Genomic DNA, 18764 nt, shown 5'->3' on the forward strand with positions numbered 1-18764 from the left:
CGGTGCACAGGGGCTCATCCATCCTGATCGTAGTCTGTTCCCTTTAGTTTTCTGCCAATTTTCATAAAGGACGGCAGCGCAGTCCCCTTAGTGGCCTCTGTGGGACCCAGGCACTTGGAGCATGTGGGTACAGATCTGGCTATATTTTTCCTTTTTTTGAAGCCAGGCTGCTTATAAGATACTCAACTAGCACCTGGTTTAAGCCAATTTGATTAGGGTCCCTTGCAGCAGATAGGATCCTCCCTCCGAGTCCGGGGATCTGTTAGGTCGCAGCTTGTTGTTGAGGACAGAGCGGGCGTTAGGTGACCCAGCAGACTGGTCCAGGCCTGGGGCCGGTAAAATGGTTTTTGCTCAAAGCTCGGCCGAGGGGTTGCGGCTGCCCGCAGAGGAGGGCACACCGGTGGAAAGACTGAATGATGTCTTTGGGAATGAGCCCTTTGGGACAAAGCGCGCACCTTCTGGAAAGCTCGGTCTTGAACATGTCAGCATGAGGAATGCTTGGATATGTCCACAGACTCCTGAAAAGCAACCGGCTATTTCATTCTCCCCCAACCAAGAAAAATCCCAAATCCTTATGTCTAGATACAAGAAAACACCTTACTATGTACCCTTTGATTCAGGGGCTTTAACAAAAGAAATTGATATTTAAGGACTTTTTCTTCTATGTTGAAATTTTTCCTAAGCTCTTAATGAGTAGCACATGCTTGTAGAACAAGAGGAAAGAAACAATGGCATTCTGGGTGAGTAGCAATCAGACTTACAGTTATTTGAAGGTGAAACCTCGCATACCTAAAATTACTTAAACCAGCTAATAAAAGCAAGTCTAGATGTTTCCCATTAACCTTGGAATGTGCTTGGAAGCCGTCCCGCTGACCCCCATGCCGGTGCTGGGGAGCCGGCGGCAGCATGGCCCTGGTCTGTGGGAGACACCGGTTCAGAAGCTCCCAAGCCCGTTGCCGCCAGATGGCTGCCTCCCTTTCTCCCCCTTCCCTTCTCTCACCTTAAGCCCAGGAGAAGCCGTGGAGAGGTAGTGTTTTAGTTCCTTAATTACAAGTGAAAACCAATCTCTATAAGGGAAGGTGGTCCAGACTTAGAAACGCAATGTGTTAAGTAAATATTTACTCTGGTCCCACTCCGGGGAGGTAAGAGATTTTATTAACATATTTGTTGAGGTCATGGGGGCAAGGAGAAGCTTATGCTGTGCTTAAATGCCTGAGGGGCCTTTTTTTTTTTTTTTTTTTTTTTTGCTGCTAGTTAACAAAGGCCAGTATTTTTTTTTTCTGCTGAAAAGAGCAAATATCTTGTTTTGTGGCCTTTACTTTCTTATTGTTCATTCACAAACTGCTTAATCTCAAACCAGAGCTTTAAAAAGCCGCTTTATTTTTTTCCTCTGTTTGGAAAATCTCTTCTTAGATATCCCTTAGGAGATTTGTTTCCAAGCTTTGTTCTTGTACTTTTTCTTCTGGTTTACTTTGGGCTGTTATCAGCCGTTTGTACTTTGTTTTGTCTCCATCGCCGAAAAGAAAAAATCGTCCGTTAAAAGTCCAGATTTGAAGTGTTCGGCCTAATTCCTTGAGTCCAGTCCACGATTTGGCTCTGCTTCCCGTACCAGGCTGACCTCCAGCCCAGGGGAGGGTGTCTTGGCAGAAATCTGAGAATTCCTCGATCAGTAACTCCCTTTTTTGGATTTATGGAGCCTTTAGGTGGACTGCTGGGCGCTGAGCTAGGCCCTGCTGGCCGGGGGGTGGGGGGGGGTGGGGAGGGGTCCGGAGGCACGGCCCCCCCTCCGGCTGCTAGGCCTGCTCCCCCCCAGCTCCGCCAAGCCCTGACCACTCCCCCAGCTGTGGCAGGCGGGGGGTGAAAGCAAAGGCGGTGCCTGGACGAGGTGAGCCTTTTGTGGCTTGCTCCTGACCCGATTCCTTGCTCCTCTTGAAAGTCTTTGCTATTATTCTTAGAAATCAAATTTTTAAAGGGCGAGCAGCTAAACAAGCGGCGGGTTACCCTGTGGAGCGGCGACTGCGAAAGCTCTTGGTGCTGACGATTAATTTCACATGTAAACACTTTCGTTCTGTTGCCAGCAAGGAGATTTCCTTTTCCTTTCTCTGCCTCCTTGAAATCTAGAAATAAGATCGCACAGCTGTCAGGTTCCCACATACTCCTCAGCGGCCTCTCAACATGGCTTCGCCACCAGCCCAGCGAATTTAAAAGATTCTACTCTTAGAGTCTACGCAGCTTGTTTCAGACACCCCGACTCGGGAAGTCAAGAATGACCATGTTCCCCCCGCCCGGCAGGAAACGGCGGCGGTAGGACGTCCTGCCGCGTGGCAGTAAGAGGTGGACGTTCTCTGCCCGGAGTGGACGCCAGGGCCAGCCTGTGGGACCTCCCCTTGCTGTGCGGCGGGAGGACGCGTCCCTGGGAGGCCGCGGGGACCTGTGCGGCAGAAGGGCGCGTCCCTGGAAGGCCGCGGGGACCTGTATAGTGGGAGGGCACGTCCCTGGCAGGCTGCGGGGTCCTGTGTAGTGGGAGGGCGCATCCCTGGAAGGCCGCGGGGTCCTGTGCAGTGGAAGGGCACGTCCCTGGAAGGCTGCGGGGACCTGTGTAGTGGTAGGGCACATCCCTGGAAGGCCACCAACCTCTATCGCAGGAGGGCGCGTCCCTGGAAGGCCACGACCTCTCCGTCGGTTGGGCCCGTACAGCTGAGCGCCTTGGTCAGGTGTGGCTAACGTGTCCTCCATAATCACCCACTGTCGTGGCAGCCGGCTCCTGCATGTGTCTGTGTATTTAGGTGGCTGCGTGTTTCACCGAGTTCCCAAGCCAGCGTGTTTGCCAGCTTAGGTACCAACTGACACTTACTCTGCCCTCCAGAATGTGCAGAGGCTACATGCATTATCCGAATGGCCCGGGGTTCTGTATTTTTATCTTTCTGTCTTCTGGTGGCAGTGCGTTTCCTCCACGCTGTGCTCATCTGCAAACACCACTCGCAGGGTTAGGCAGATTGCTAAGACCAGGCCTCCAGAGAGCTTGCTCAGTGCATCATCTTTTGGCACCATCTAATCTTTGATGTAATGCTGTTCGGAGAAAATGATTCTCGTAACTCATTTATGGTTTCAGTTTACATCCTGCCCTCTCACATGGCCAGCAACACCTGGGAGCAGAGTAGCTCTTGAGGGAGACTCTTAATGGCACCACTTGAAAGGGTGTTTGCAAAAACGAAGTACACGTATACGCATATAAATTCTCCTTCTAATACGGTACCAGCCCGCGTGACCTCCCAGCCAATTAGGCAGAGTAGAACATGTACACACGCAGACATACACACACTGTTTAATTGGCAGAGAGATTATGAAATATGCTCCTTTGCTGTTCGAAGAATTAATTATGCAGGTTGGACACCTGCTGCCCTGCTCTGTTTTCCTAATTGCAGGGGGGTGGGCACCTGTCCCTGTTAGGTCATAAAAGGGCCATGTGTGTGCATTCCTTAAGCACACAGAACTCCACCAAGGATAGAAAATAATAATTGTGGTCATTAACAACCAAGCCATGCAGCATCTTTACAGCAGGATTCTAAGACGGCATGTTAACCAATTAGGTAAGCAGCACAGACCTATGTGACGTGTGTAGCTCTGAATAAAGCCATGGCCCTGCCTTTGAGGGTCATTCTCCTCTAACAGTCTCTTCAAAGAGCTATTGATGGGGCACCTGGGTGGCTCAGTCGGTTGAGCTTCTGCCTTCAGCTCAGGTCGTGATCCTGGGATTCTAGGATTGAGCCTGAATCTGGGCTCCTTACTCAGCAGGGAGCCTTTTTCTTCCTCCCTCTGCCTGCAGTTCCCTCTGCTTGTGCTGTCAAGTGAATAAAATCTTTAAAGAAAAAAAAAAAAAAACAGAGCTATTGATAAAGACAGTAAACAGAGAAAAATACCAATTCATTTCCTGTAGGTCCCAAACCAGAATGTTTGCCAACTTAGGCACCAATTGACACTTAACTCTGCTTTCTGGACAGAAATACGGGTAGAAACAGATAATAAATAGATAAAATTCAAATTTTACATGCACCATAAAAGTGATAGGAGACATGTCCATTGTTTGATTCTGTGTGTGGACCATACTATTGGAAAACATTCTGCAAGTTTTTAAATGAAAAGCTTAGGAGAGGGACACCTGGGAGGCTCAGGGTTGAGCATCTGCCCTGGACTCAGGGTGTGACCCTGGGGTCCTGGGATTGAGTCCTGCTTCGGGCTCCCTGTGAAGCCTGCTTCTCCCTCTGCCTGTGTCTCTGCCTCTCACTGTGTCTCAAATAAATAAATAAATAAATAAATAAATAAATAAATAAATAAATAAAAAATTCCTTAAAAAATGAAAAGCTTAGAGATTTATTTTTAAGATTTTTAAAAATTTATATATTCGTGATAGACGGGGGGTTGGGGGGTGGTGCAGAGACACAGGCAGAGGGAGAAGAAGGTTCCATGCCAGGAGCCTGACGTGGGACTTGATCCCGGGACTCCAGGATCACCCCCTGGGCCAAAGGCAGGCGCTAAACCGCTGAGCCACCTGGGGGTCTCAAAAAGCTTAGAGATTTAAAAACAAAACAATTTAAATGATAATCTAGTTTGCATGGTTTTAGGACCTTGCTGGAGTGGCCTCTGATTTCCCTCACGTTTTATTTTTCTAATTTGGATGCCAAGTAATGATTACTGGCAAGCTAATTACCTTATGGGCTTGAAAAGCCTTATGGGCTTGAAAAGAATGAAGTTATTTTTCAAAATGCATTATCCAGAGAGTAAAATAAGCCAAGAAAGAAAGAGATACTTAAAAAGCGAAACCATCAACATGGTTTCTTATTCTCAACTTGTAAGACAGACCATTGAAACTTAAATACCCAACTATCAAATACAAGGAAGAGAATCAGTAAGAAATAGCACATTTTCATCATAACACTGTATTTAAGTATATAGTGGGTTTAAATATGTTTAATCAGAGAAAATTGTTTTTACCTGAGAACTGCTCATGGATATCTAAATACACATGTATCATGATTAGTGTGCTTAAGCCAGTGTGGTTCATTATGTCAGTTTTGTTGTTTTTAAACCTGGTTGTCAGTGAAATAATGCAGCACTATAAAAAAAAGATACATTAACTAATATAGTCAGTGAGAAGCGTAAACCCTCAGCCTTTCCCAGAATTCAAGCACAGCCTTTGCATGTTCTCCAATCTAAAACACTGTAAGGTTTCCCTTCCCTCTGTATTTTCTCAAACACTCATGTTTTCTTAATTGTTGAGGATATAGCTTGTTTCTGTGATTCCTGACATCTGGAAGAACAGTACTCTACAGGGTTTTGACGATTTTACTTGAGCAAGAGCAAACAATTATTTTATACATGGCAGTTTCAAAAGGATATGTATCTCTTTGTGAAAAGAACACAATCTTCTATTGTGAAGATTAAGGCAAACTTTGGTTTACTTGTTTAATAAAACAGTAGTGTTTAGGTATTGCCAGGTAGTTTTAGGTATTATCCAGAACGCTTACATTTCTGAGATGCACATCGCTCCCACCAATAGAGAACTCAATTAATTTTAAAAAAGAAAAAGTCAGTTGGTCTTTGTGGAAAACAGAAATTTGAATCCAGGAAACTGAATGAATGGAGTTAAGTTTAAGCTGTGTATCCACCTTTGGGGCATCAATCGACTGGTACCAAAAGAACGGGTTAGTTTAGGGTCCATCTTGCAAACAGATGGATTTTAGGAAGATAGATCAACTCATCCCTGTTTTCTGACCCATATATGATCAGTGCTCAAAGAATTCTGATCGCGGGGCCACTGGCAGCTCCTGCTACTCTGAACTTAGGAAAAAGACAGGGTACAGCAGTCTGTGGGGCTGTGTTTGTGTTGTTGCTATGATGGCCCCTGAGTGCGGCAGCAAGACCTCCTGGCCAGAGGTGCTTTCCTGCGTGGAGCTCATCACACCCACTGGCTTTCTTGGCTTGCATCTGGTCACCATCCGATGCCCTCCCAGATCTGCTCACAACCACCCCCATTTGCTCTCTTGGCAGCACTGCTGGATCGTTTGCTGAATGTTGGTTTTGTTTTTTTTTTTATTCTGTTGATACATGTTTCAACAGCAGTTATATTTAACATAACCTATACATTTTTTTCTTTAATTGCACTTAAAGCACATTATTAATTTGCTAGGGCTGTCAAAATAAAGTACCACTGATTAGGTGGCTTAAACAACAGAACTTTGTTTTCCCACAATTCTGGAGTCTGGAACTCTGAAGTCAAGGTGTCAGCAGGGTTGGTTTCTTCTGAGGCTCTGGCCATGGCTTGTGGACGGTCGTCTTCTCCCTGTGTCCTCGCATGGCCTCTCCTCTGTGTCTGTGTCCTCATTTCCTCCTTATAAAGACACCAGTCGTACTGGGTTAGGTCCAACCCCAATGACCTCATTTTAACTTAATTACCTCTTTAAAGACTCTATCTCCAAATATATGCACATTCTAAGGGAAGGAAAAGATTCTGACATATGAATTTTAAATGTGGGGAATGTACAATTCAGCCACTAAGAACACACTTTTATAAGATGATGATCTTAGAAGGTCCGTCACCCAGCCCACCCCAACCCACCACGAGATTTGCACTCCTAGAAGGCAGGGACTGTATTTCGCTTCTTGTAATCCCTAGGACCCAGCAGCGTCCAGCCCACCCAGGTGCCTCCCAAACTTGAGGGGAATGCATGCAGGGACAAAGGCATTCTGAGCTACTTGAGAGCAAGGGTAATGGTTATCGTGGGTCTTTCTTTACTTTTACATCCTTTCGTGTAGAGTCCCCAAAACACCACAGGAATGAGAAAGAACAAAGCTGTAATGGAGGTAGTCTCTATTTACAACAATCTACCAACTTTTTCCAAATGCAAAAGAAGAAGTTGAAATATCCCCTTTAGATGCTATATCCGGGGATATGCGGAGTCCTTAGAGACCAGCCAAGCAAGTTTTAACAATGTAACCAAAACCCCTCTCTCCCTGCCATTTTTGGCTTAAAGTTCTGACTCTGAAGGAGACTGGAAGAATTTACCAAAAGGCCAAAGTCACATTTATTTTTCCCAAAGTCTGCAATGATTATCTTATGATCAAACACTAAAAACTGCCTAATTAGAAGTCCCCTTGGTCAATTTGTGGCTAAATTAATATATTTCAAAAGAACAAATTTGGGTTAGGGGAAGAAGTTTCTTTAGTTGTGGGTTTTGCTATCAGATACCCATGTTCCTGAGTTCTTTGGCAAAAAAATCATGGACTGTTTTTCTTATTAAAAAAAAAAAAAAAAGGAAAAGTTCTTGGAAAAACAAATTGTAAGAATAGTAAATGTAATGATTTCTGAGGCTAGCTATTTTTCCCTGCAGATTGCACTTGGGTGGCTTTTATAAATGATGCTTTGAACCTGGAAGCTCAATACTAAAGCAGTGTCATTTTGTTAAAAGAGACTATCACAGAAAATTCAAGAACACAGATATAATGTTTGATGTTACTTCTCACTGTGTCCATGTGCCTACTGAGGTTTTACATATATTTTTATCATTTCTGCTTACAATAGAATTTTATTTCTAATATGTATAATATTTGAAGTTTGCACTTAAAGCATGCTTTTAGAGGTAATATAGAAATGTATATTAAGTGAACTTTATCTCTCTTTATATTAAGTGAATCTATAGTTGATCCCAATTGGGATCTCCTTAAATTATGTACAAAGTGGGGTTCTGGATGCTGTGGACTTGTTTTAAGCCTTAAAGAAGAGCTTGTATATTTTAGATGGCAGTTTTCTGGTTAAAGAGAATGTCAAGGGGACCTTGTTTGTCCCAAACAAGGCAGGTCGTGGAATTCTTCCAGAAGGATCTGGACAGAGGAGCGGGAGAGTTGAAGGAGGTTCTGGGGCAACCCCACAGCCCAGAAAGCGGACCCAGTCTGAAGTCAGACTTCAGCTCTTGCAGGATGAGCTCTTGCAGATATTTAAGATACAAACGTGTGTGGTGTCTGTGGACTGGCGTAATTCTGACAGAGGTGGTAGGCAGTTTGCATTCTAGGGTGATTTGAGGGCGTCAGGAGAGTGGGAAATTTAGAATCTGGAAGTCTGCTTTGAGTTCAAATCCTACCCGACAAGCGGGTGGCCTTTTTGAGTCTCTGTTTTCTTGTCTCAGAAATGGTAAGATCTATTTGCAGGTTTAATGTCAGAATGTATTAGGGTAACCTGGGATGTTCCATAATGTCACTGGAGTAAAGCAAAGCTAGTCCCTGTTAGATCATCCCGAAGGCTCAACACAGCCTCCCATGTTTCCTACCTGGAGTCCCCTGACTGGGTGGATGGACGGGGACACTGAAACCGCAGTTAGCTTGGTGACTAGGCCACTCTGTCTACCGCTTCCAAAAACAAAAACGATCTTAAGCCTGGTGGTTAATTAATGAGAAGTGATTCTTACTATCACTTATTGGATGTGATGCTTATTTAGAGCTTATTTAGTGAATCAGATCTGGAGGGAATCTTACCTAATTTCCTCCCCTCCTCTCAAGCAGGCCTGTATCAAATGTGAATTAACTCCGGCAGATGGTTGTTAGATTCTGTTTCTAAATTTCTTAAAGGAGATTTCACAGTTTTCCTCTCTAAATTCTTTTAGCAATTTAACAATTCTTTTGCCAAGTCCTTCCTTAGAGCTGACCTAAATCCATGTTGCCATTTAACTCCTAACCCCCTACTCCCAGCCTTTCCTGGAGATGGAGAACAGCTGGTCAGCAACCTTCTTATGCTAATAGCCCTTTGTACATTTAAAGAAGAGTTACTTAAAAAAAAAAAAAAGAAGAGTTACCCAATTCAACGCAGGTTCCCTGCCTTGTCCCACATGCCCCCACCCCCACATTCATCAGCTGGCACATGGGCCCGTCCCCCTGCCTCTCTGACACCCTGCTACTTCCAGGTACCAGGCAGAGTGTTGCCGGTGGCCACGTAGACCCTGCCTGTCACTGCCCCCCTTACGCTTTGTGCATACTGCTGAGCCTTCTGGCCAGTTCCTGGGATAACCCCTACCAGAATTTTAGGGGTACGTGGCACCTCCATCTCAGAAACAGAGTCATCATGCATTGCTTGGGGAGTTAGGTCCCCCCCAGTGCCTCAGTTTGCTCAGCCGGTCGCCTCAAGAGGCTGTCACCTAGTGTGCTGCAGATGACACTGATTGAACTCTTTGCTCTACTGGACCCAGTCTTAGAAGACACTGAGCCAGAACTTTCCTAACAGTCTGAAAGACGTGGCGGGCTTTTCCAGTGACATTGAGGAGGCCTGAGCTCATGAAGTTGACCCCGTTGTGGTTCCACAGTGGATGCTGTGTTTAATCTGAATGTGTATGCTTTTGTGTCTCTGTAGGTGTGTTACCCAGAGCTCTCTGTCTGGGTCAGTCAAGAACCATTTCCAAATACGGAAATGGAGGGAAGGCTTCCTAAGGTAAGATCCCTAGCTGCCATTTTGTTAAAAATGTTTTTCAATTTAGAGGCAACAACATAAAAAAAATCAGTTCTTTTTAATTTTAATATGCATTTAGTCTACAATAAGAATTTATTAACATGATACTGTTCCGACCTTGGAAATAAGATATGCTAAAATAGATACATATGTATGTATTCTGAAGTCCTGTGACTCTTACAGTTCACATTGTCTTCCTTTCTTGACAAGTCCAAAGTGCAAAGCAGATTTTAAGAATCATGAAATCAATTTATCAAATGTACACTTTACGGGTTTTTAATTTGTTCCATTCTTGGGTAGTAAACTCAAGTATGATGATTAAACTACAAGATATCTTAAAAGTATAAGATGATGACACTTTTGTCTGGTAATAGTGCCCAGATATCTGATGCAATTACCCAAGAAACAAAACAGAAAGAACAGAAACAATTATTTTTCTTTCTTCTAATTTTTAGGCCTAAAAGTATTTCCTACAAACATGCTTTCCTTGTCCTGACGTCTCAGGTGTGATAATTGTCTGCCTGAAGAAAATTTGTCAAATTTACATTTTAGATTTTAGCATCATTTTCAACAACATTTACCAGTTTTTTTTTTTTTTTTTGGGGGGGGGTAGATATCTTTGGATTCTCCTGTTAAGGTAAATACTAATTTGACCTTAAGGAGGAGGATTGTACTTTTTACCGATGACCTGTTGATTTTGCAATTAAGAAAGAAAAATAAAGTGCCCTAAAATAAAAATAAAATTTCCATTCAGAAGTTTCATAAGTACAACTGCCACATGGTGAGGCTTTCCCAGCTCTTTCTGACATTTTAATGTCTGAGAGATTCTTACACTAAAGGGAGTTGGCCATTCCCCATCCTTTACTGACAGGCACAACTCGAAGAGACAGTGTCCGTGGGCAGTTTGCACTAAGAGAAAACAATTCTAAATCACTTTTATCTTCTAGAGAATTTCTGAAGGTCCAATTGAAAACCAGAGTTAGGAACATAGGCCTGCAGAGCTACACTTGTACTGTCTTACAAGGGTGGGGTGGGAGGGAGCTCTATACTGGGCTTAAGACACGCATACCCCACCACCAGGCCACCACCCACCAACCTACCCCAATCCTTTACTATCCCACCACTACCCTACCAGCCATCACTGCCCACCCCTCCACCACCCCAGTCTTTACTGGGAATCTCAGGGCATAATTCATCTCAGCAGCTGAGGGTAAGACATGATAATGGAAGGCGTAAGGGTGAGTATAGTGTTTTCATTATTTCTGCCCCATCCAGAAATCCTCTCTTTGATACTGGTGACACCAGCCAGAGTGGCAAGAATAGGCAAGTTCTTGAGGGAGGTTAGCAGTCACTCCCTTTTTCTTAGAAGGCCAATCCAGGCCCTAGACCATGCCTCCAATGAAGCAGGGGGGACGGGGAGGGTGGTTGGCACAGTGGATCCTGAGATTCAGGTCTTCTACTAATTTCTTTCCTCGATCCATATGTGAATAATACTTTAAGCATAATGGGTCTGTCCTTCCCAGCAGTCTCCTAGTGGAAAAGCACAGCTTTGCATAATCAAAAAAGAGAGTCTTGACTTACTTGGTCCAAGGCACATTACTGAGTAACTGGGGGATTCGTACATGAACAGTCCTCAGGAGAGAGGTCATGCAGCCTGGGGTAGATCAGCTATGGGACCCTCCAGGAGCGCCGGCCTGTGGGGCACTGGATGCATATGTCCCTGCTGCCCCGCCTTCTAGATAGCTCAAGATCCCCAGTGCTCTAGGAGCCGTTATCTGCTGAAGATAGGGTTGTTTTTTTTTTTTTTTTTTTTCTGGAATACCTCTCCCCAAATTACCCAGAATCCTACCCAATCTTCATCTGGTTTTGTTGTGGATTTTTCCACAGAGCTAATGGGTTAGTAAGATGGAGACTTACACAGAGACTGACTATATATTCACTTCTGGGCAAAAGTGAAGTGAGCAGCTTTAAGGGCAGCCACGTCCAGGGTGCAGTTGGGTGGAATCACACTTAAGAAGTTTTGATTTTCCTTCCTGGCCTGTGGTAATCAGCAGCACTGAATCCTTCATTTGTCCAAAACCTAAGTTTTTCACGTTGTGACCTGGGCTGACTGGCCAAGGCGAGAAGAGGGACAGTTTAAAAGCACCAGGATTACAATGGATTTCTTTTATCAAATCCTGGGGTTGCATGCCAAAATTTCAAGATTAAAATTAGACTGAAAAAGACTGTTCAATATAATGCTTCTGAAACTCTATTAAATCCTTCATCGTGTGTGAGTGATGAGTTATATTTTAATTCAGTTTCCAGATTAGGTCCTGTTGCTATTTGCTTACACCAAAAGAAATTATAAATCCCAATCTAAGACTGGAGCATGAAAATATATACTGAATGGATTTTCTATACATCCTGAAGATGCTGTATGCTTTGAGAGTTTGAGATTTTTAAACATAAAACTTAGGCATATAAGATGTTTAACATAAAAAAAAATATGTACTGGAAATAAGACCTTTTGGGGATCCCTGGGTGGCGCAGCGGTTTGGCGCCTGCCTTTGGCCCGGGGCGCGATCCTGCAGACCCGGGATCAAATCCCACGTCGGGCTCCCTGCATGGAGCCTGCTTCTCCCTCTGCCTGTGTCTCTGCCTCTCTGTCTCTCTCTGTGACTATCATGAATAAATAAATAAAATATTTTAAAAAAAAAGACCTTTTAAAGTTGAGTTACCTGTTACATTTAGTTCATCCTGGGGCTGCTGAAAACATTTATTCAGGTTTCAGGTGGTTTTAAAGTTCCTAGCCACTGAATTCTTAGAAATTCAAATGTGATAATTTACAGATCTCAATGCAAGATTATTTTAATCCAAGTATTCATATCCAGTCAAAATAGCTTATTGTAAATGTCCTATTAGAACATGTGACCTGAGTAAAAAGGGGAGGAAAAAAAATCTTTTCAAATCATACTGGATAATGTTTCTGAGAAAACCCCAGCAATTAATGGCTTGGCTGACAGACTGTTGTCAATCGCTGTTTTCATACCTGATCGGGATACACAGGGATCTGTGGTCAAGTTAAGCCTGATCATCCCTGGAGCAAAAGGCTTCGTTGTCCTGTCCTCCTGCTAGTTGGTTATGATGGAGAGCTTCTCCGCATGGGTGCCTGACGGAGCAGGAGTGGCGCTGTGGCTGGATTACTGCAGACAGACACAAACACCACCTCCCCAGGGTGTGCGGCTAGACTTAGAATAGCTCCAGTCCGAACTCGGGGGATCTCACTACCTTCTAGCCTGGTGGGAGTCGCACTATCCTCCTCTTTCCTTTGATAGCCACTTGTGGTTCTGATTATCGGGCCCATGTGGCCTGGGCCAGGTGCTCAGAGAATAAACCATACAACAAGTTACCTTTGTACAAGCGGGACTCTGCTTTTATTTTTTTTTTTAAATTTTTTAAAGATTTTATTTATTTATTCATAGAGACAGAGAGAGAGAGAGAGGCAGAGACACAGGAAGAGGGAGAAGCAGGCATCATACAGAGAGCCTGACGTGGGACTCGATCTGGGGTCTCCAGGATTACACCCTGGGCTGCAGGCGGAGCTAAACCGCTGCGCCACCGGGGCTGCCCTAGGGACTCTGCTTTTAAATATTGTTCTTATATACTGGAAGGCAGGCAGTTACCCACCTCCACTGCATAAACACCTTAAAGAAAATGTGCTAACATGCTCACGAGCCCCTTACGCAGCCTCACATTGGGCCCTGTCCTCAGAAACCTGACTCTGGGGAATGCTGCCTCCCACATGGCTGGGCATGGCCGTTAGAGAAGCACTTGATCCTACTGAAGCCAAGGCAGCCAGTGTTTAATCACTTCATGCCCCCACAGACCTAATATTTACATTCAGGTGAACTGTGTTTAATATGTAAACTCTGTTTGCTAAACACGGGGAGTTCAAGGATAAAAGGCGGGAGGGAGAAGCAAAAAATTTCAGATGGTTTCAGAAGCATGACTAAGTGTCTTGTGTGTATGTGTGTGTGTGCGCACACGGGTCCACCTGCCTTGCAGGGAAGACTTCCGATCCCAAAGGAAGTGAACCGCAAGAAGGATGACCAGATGAAGGTGGCCTCCCTGACTCCACCTGGCAGCAGTGAACTCCACGCCGCAGGCACCGGTTACCTCCACTCTTTTTAATCGTCACACCTCCATTTGTATTACATATGGTGTATGGGTATTGATGAGGTCATGGTATCATATATGGGATTTTTTTCTGTGTAAATCATCAAGTATAAGAAGAAACTATGGGACTCTGAGCCTTGCTTTAGAGAATTTACAGTGGACAAATAGGTATCATCAAACCAGTTTTTACTCATTCTGACTCAAGTGAAACGCTCAGAATTTCACACTGTGAATCCACGTTTACAACCCTTCCAGGTGGGCCTTCAGGCCTGGTTCTCGACAACGATGTCTTCCACAACTCAAACTCCCTCTGCTCTCACACAACCGGTCCACTCCTGCCTTCTCACTCACACTGCTCCAGAATGCTTCTCGCAGAGGCTGAGAGTCCCCATTTTTTTTTTTCATTTAGATGTAACAAGCCTAGTAGTTTATGTTCATCGATTGTCTGTATATCTCTATATTTTATCCATGTACTCTTTTGATGTATAGAAGTAGTTTGAAACTCATTGTTTCCTTGTGGTAAGTGACCGAGATGCTGCCACAGGACCTGAGACACTGATGAATGGTGCTATTTTGGACTTTCAACATGCTCCTTGGCGAGGTAGCTCTGATGGAGTTATATTTTATTTCCATGTTCTAAGAAGGTGTTGGTACTCTGTTTCCCTGAATGTTGTTCTCTAGACTGGATTGACTTGTTCTCCTTGTGTCTTCAGTGTGGCTTTCTTCTTCAGCGCTGTAGGTTGAGTGAATGCTACCAGAGAGAGTAAGAGACTCGCGTCTCATCGGCGGGCACTCACAGACGTGCAGTCCCTGTCGCGGGAGCAATCACAAAACTGTAATTTACTTACCAAATCTCTTCTTTTTGGTAGCCTCGCCTGCCTAGCTTAGAGAAAGAAAAGCAATAATTTGACAGGCGTTTTTAGGTGTCTCTTTTGGTTCTTTTTGTTTGAAAGGATATTCGGGGGGAAAAAGAGGGCCAACTTTTAAAATAAACGCCCTCTGGAAAAAAAAATCCAAAAAACTGGCATTTGAGTAGGAATCTGCAAATTCGCACCTTTCCTGAAAATCAAGTTGGAAAAAAATGTCTTTATAAAATTAAAAAAAAAAAAAAGGCAGAGCACTTCTTTTCTGGCAGTTTTTGATAAGCAAGGTGTAGACTTTACATTTTTGTCCTTGCTCCCAATGAAATGGATCAACAAAAAAGAAAACCAGACAATACCATCTACTCATGGATTGTTGTTGTGTTAGCCAGTCTGAAAGCCCACCTTAATTTTTATATAATCGTCTTTGGCTCTTCCCGTCGGGGCAGGCTTGGTCCCGCGCTGTGCCCTCCTGACTGTTAACCCCAAGATGCATGCGCCGCCCTTCTTCCTACTCTTCTCGCTCCCCCCTTGACCTGAGTCTCTTGTGCATCTTCCCGCTCCCTCCTTGGTTAGAATAGGTCTATCAGCTGTGTAAATAGAGCAAGAAAACCGTATTCTGCATCTGTGGCATTTACGTAGAGTTGCGGTTGTATGCTGCTGACAACGCAGGCTTTTGTAAAAAAAACAATGTGATCTTGACTGATGCACTCACAACAAGTACCCAGTGTATTTCAGCTATTTTAGTAGTATTTGTTCAATAAACATGCAAGCTGTAAGGTACCCGGTGTGGCTTGTCATTGGAGAGGCCTGCTGTGCGAATGCGCTCACCCGTCCGTGTCAATTCGTGTGTTCGCAGAGCCCCCGGAGTAGATGGAGGGGCAGCTATGGAAACAGCATGTGCCCCACCCTCTGTGCTTGTTCCCTTCTGCAGGCTTTACCAGCTTGGGGCCGAGGCACTGGCTTGTCCAGGTGGCCTTGCAGGGCTGCCTCTGAATACAAACGGGAGTCAGCCGAGACTCCGCTCAGGCCTACACCGTCTTCCCTTTTCAGGGCAGTCGCACACCCCTCCAAACCTGGTCTTCCTTGCTCCCTGCCACCAAGACCTACTCTGGGGCATTCTCTAGCCACAAGGCACCAGGCCTCACTTGCCCTTGTACACAGATAAAGAGGCTTACGCTTGTAGGAAGATAAAGATCTGAGACAAGACTTCAAGACATTAATTCATGTGGACCCAGCTACCTGGGATGTAGCACACGATGCCATGGCATCACCAGAACCTTCCGGAGGGCTCCTATGACCCTGGAGCCCAGGGGGTTCATCCTCTCCCTGTGTATGACACGTGAAACATCACCCGGCTCACCCCAAGCTGCTGAAGGGGCTGGCTGGGTCCTCTAGTTCGATTTCATGTGAGCAGAGGGTAAGGCACTGGCCTTGGAGATAAGAGCAGAAGGTGGAACTGCTCCAAAGTGGCCACTCAGCTTCTGGACAGTGGGGGTCAGATGCTCGCTCTGGGAAACCTTGAGTCTTGGCCCTTATGTGTCCAGAGGGCCGTGTCTACTGGGCCATTGCTTCTGACATTAAGGCACATCTCAGATTTTGGCTAAGTTTCCTGTTTTCCCTCAACTTTTATCAAGAGAAAGGAGCCCTAAAGCAGAACTAAGTACCCCTGCCTGCCACAGATTCAGAATTTGTTCAAGCTGAAAGAAAATTCATAAAATGGAGCCACCACTATCTTTTTTGGTGATCCCATCCAGAGGTCAGTATGTCCCAATGTGAGACAAGTCCTCCCTAAACTGAGTCGCCTTTCACCTTGTAAATAAATGCCATTTTCCCACCTCGAAGCCTCCTGTCACCTGTGTATTTTCACAGCAGGAAGGGGATCTATCCTGTCCTGCCACAGCAGCCGAGCGGGGACGAGGCCGGGCCACATAGGTGGCCCAGCCCTGGTGGCTTCATGCCCACCTGTGTTGGCCAGCTGTTATCACCCAGCACGTCACAGCCACAGCACACATCCTGAACCCATGACCTTCTCTCAGCTCCCAGATTCTGCTCTACTCTGGAGTCTGGCTGGTGCCTCTGGCTCCAGCTTGTGCGAGCTTGCTGTCAAGGAGTCAGTGAGCTAGACTCATCCGAAGGCTTGACCAGGGCCAGAGAATCCGCTTTTGGCAGGAGAAGGCCGTTCCTCCACTTGGGGGCCTGTCCAAAGGGCTACTCGAGGGTCCTCGTGACCTCTGGCTTCCCCCGCAGCCAGTCAGTGGAGAGCTAGGACTGAGGCCGCAGCGCCTGTGACCTCTCCTCAGAGGCCCCCGCCTCCGTCAGCTCCGTTCCTTAGGAGCAAGTCACTATAGCCCACAGGCCACACTCATGGAGGGGACCTGGCGCCCCTCCCCAGGGGAGAAGGGTGCAGAACTCCCGGCCCCACTTTCAGCCAGCACGCCATGGGAAGTCAGGGCCTCGGGGACTGTAAGCCAGGGCTGGACCAGAGCGACGCCCCTGGCTGCACAGGCATCAGCCTGTGGGCTTCCAGAACCCGGGGCCAGCTCTCTCTGGGGAAGGCTGCATGGAGGGCACTGGGGCCTGTAACCCCGGGGCCGCCCCCCCAGAGGGAAATGCAGAGGATGCATCAGGAACCATAGGAGCAGGAGCGCCAGGATAGGGCCCTAAAGCCCCATGGGGCTCAGGGGCTTGGGTTTGCCGAGGACCGTTCCCTCAGGCCCCACCGCCCTCGAAGGAAGTGGCACGTCTCACACCTGCAGACACAGCCAGCAAGCTAGGTGCGACTCAGGCCACTGAGGCAGGGGCAGCAGGGGCAGCAGGGGCGGGCAGGTCCACATGGGGACACCACTGCTGGAAGCTGCACTCTCCTCTGGAGGCAAGAGTAACAGGTGTGCCCCCTGGGCAAGAGGCCGCTCGCCACCTCTGGGCACATGCACGGCCTGTGCGCTTGTCAGGCGACCAAGTGTCTAATAAAAACCTTGACTTGGTGGCCAACGTGTACAACTGGGAAGGCTTCAGGGAACAGGCAGGGAAAACTGGGACATGTGGCCATGGGGGGCCAGAGCACGGTGGGCTCCCAGTCCCTGTCCCCACCGGCTGGTGCTGCAGCACTTGCCCCCGGTTCCGCCATCACCAGCAAAGGGCTGGGGCACCAGCAGGCCCGTGACAGCAGCCTGGGACCAGGTTTCATCACTGCTCCCCACAAGGGGCTGCTGCAGGCCATGAGCACTCCAGGCATCTTGCACACCTGGAGTGACCCTCCCTCAGTGACAGGCCCCTGGGGTAAAAAATCCTGTCCTGGGGTGGCCCAGGCTATAGAGGGGCCTGAGGAATCATGATTTTTAATCGAGGGACGTGTGCCTCGCGGCATGTGAAGCCTTTCAAGGGTACACGCTCATGGACAGTTTCACAGAGCTCATTTTCAGATCCCCTACCCATCATCCTACTCTTTCCCAAACGGATCTCCTGAGAACGAGTCTGAATTCACACACATGGGAACAAAGCTGAGTCTCATCTATTCCAAATCTCAACAGGACACGCTGCCCTCACGACGACCCCAGACTCCCAGGTGTGGCAAACACAGGGGAAATGTCCTTTAATGGAACCTTTATGGCCCTTTCAGGGTCCCTTTAACCAGAAAGCCACAGGACTTTGGGCTTTCCCTTCTTAAACACACGTTGAAAGTGACATGTTGGAAGACACAGAAATAAGGTATTTAGACTCATACGTGGCTTTTCAGAATTCAGATATGGTAAAGCAGAGTGGCAGAAATAATGACAATTTAAATTAAATACCTTTTCCTCTTCCATCTCCTTCCACTCCTCAAAGAACACGTGGCTCTCACGGGACAGCCTGTGAGAATGAAGCACAGAGAAAAATCAGAGACCACGAATACCGAAAATGGCCTCCTCGCATAAATGCCTTCCACACGGCTCCGAACTCCTCTCTAGAAAGTATCTTACCTGGGAAGAGATGCAACCCAGAGCGGCTGCAGCAGCACAGGGCTGCCGAGCTGACTAGATGCACCGAGAGCGCCTTGGGGGAACACGAAACTTTCACAGGACAAGATGATAAAACCCAAGGATACACTTTGCTGTGCATTTTCAGGTTTGCTGCATGTTAGTTAATACAGTTGTCAAACCCCGTTGTATGAAACCAGAGCATGAAATACTTATTTCAGTTATAGTCAATTCTCCTCACATTCTCTTATTAAGCATATACTATCTTTTCCATAATAACAAAAAAATTGTACGCTG

At 46.3% G+C, this 18764-nt stretch overlaps 1 protein-coding gene and 1 long non-coding RNA gene across 3 annotated transcripts in view; one reads left to right on the forward strand and one right to left on the reverse strand.

Annotated features, from left to right (window-relative positions):
- NREP (neuronal regeneration related protein) overlaps nucleotides 1-15291 on the forward strand; it is a 28400-nt gene extending 13109 nt beyond the window's left edge. For both annotated transcript variants that reach the window (XM_077861583.1, XM_077861576.1), the window contains exons 4-5: nucleotides 9395-9472; nucleotides 13538-15291. In XM_077861583.1, the coding sequence (XP_077717709.1) occupies nucleotides 9395-9472; nucleotides 13538-13663 (204 nt within the window). In that variant the 3' untranslated portion in view covers nucleotides 13664-15291. The remainder of the gene's footprint in view (nucleotides 1-9394; nucleotides 9473-13537) is intronic.
- Nucleotides 1114-11980, reverse strand: LOC144291811 (uncharacterized). Its single transcript, XR_013359363.1, has 5 exons — nucleotides 11072-11980; nucleotides 4993-6388; nucleotides 3701-3859; nucleotides 2635-3069; nucleotides 1114-2117 (listed from the first exon to the last, which is right to left on the reverse strand). It is a non-coding gene; the product is annotated as an uncharacterized LOC144291811 (long non-coding RNA).
- Nucleotides 15292-18764: the final 3473 nt, after the last annotated feature.

Source organism: Canis aureus, chromosome 2 (genome assembly GCF_053574225.1).
Source record: "Canis aureus isolate CA01 chromosome 2, VMU_Caureus_v.1.0, whole genome shotgun sequence".
In the NCBI taxonomy this organism is placed as follows: Eukaryota; Metazoa; Chordata; class Mammalia; order Carnivora; family Canidae; genus Canis; species Canis aureus.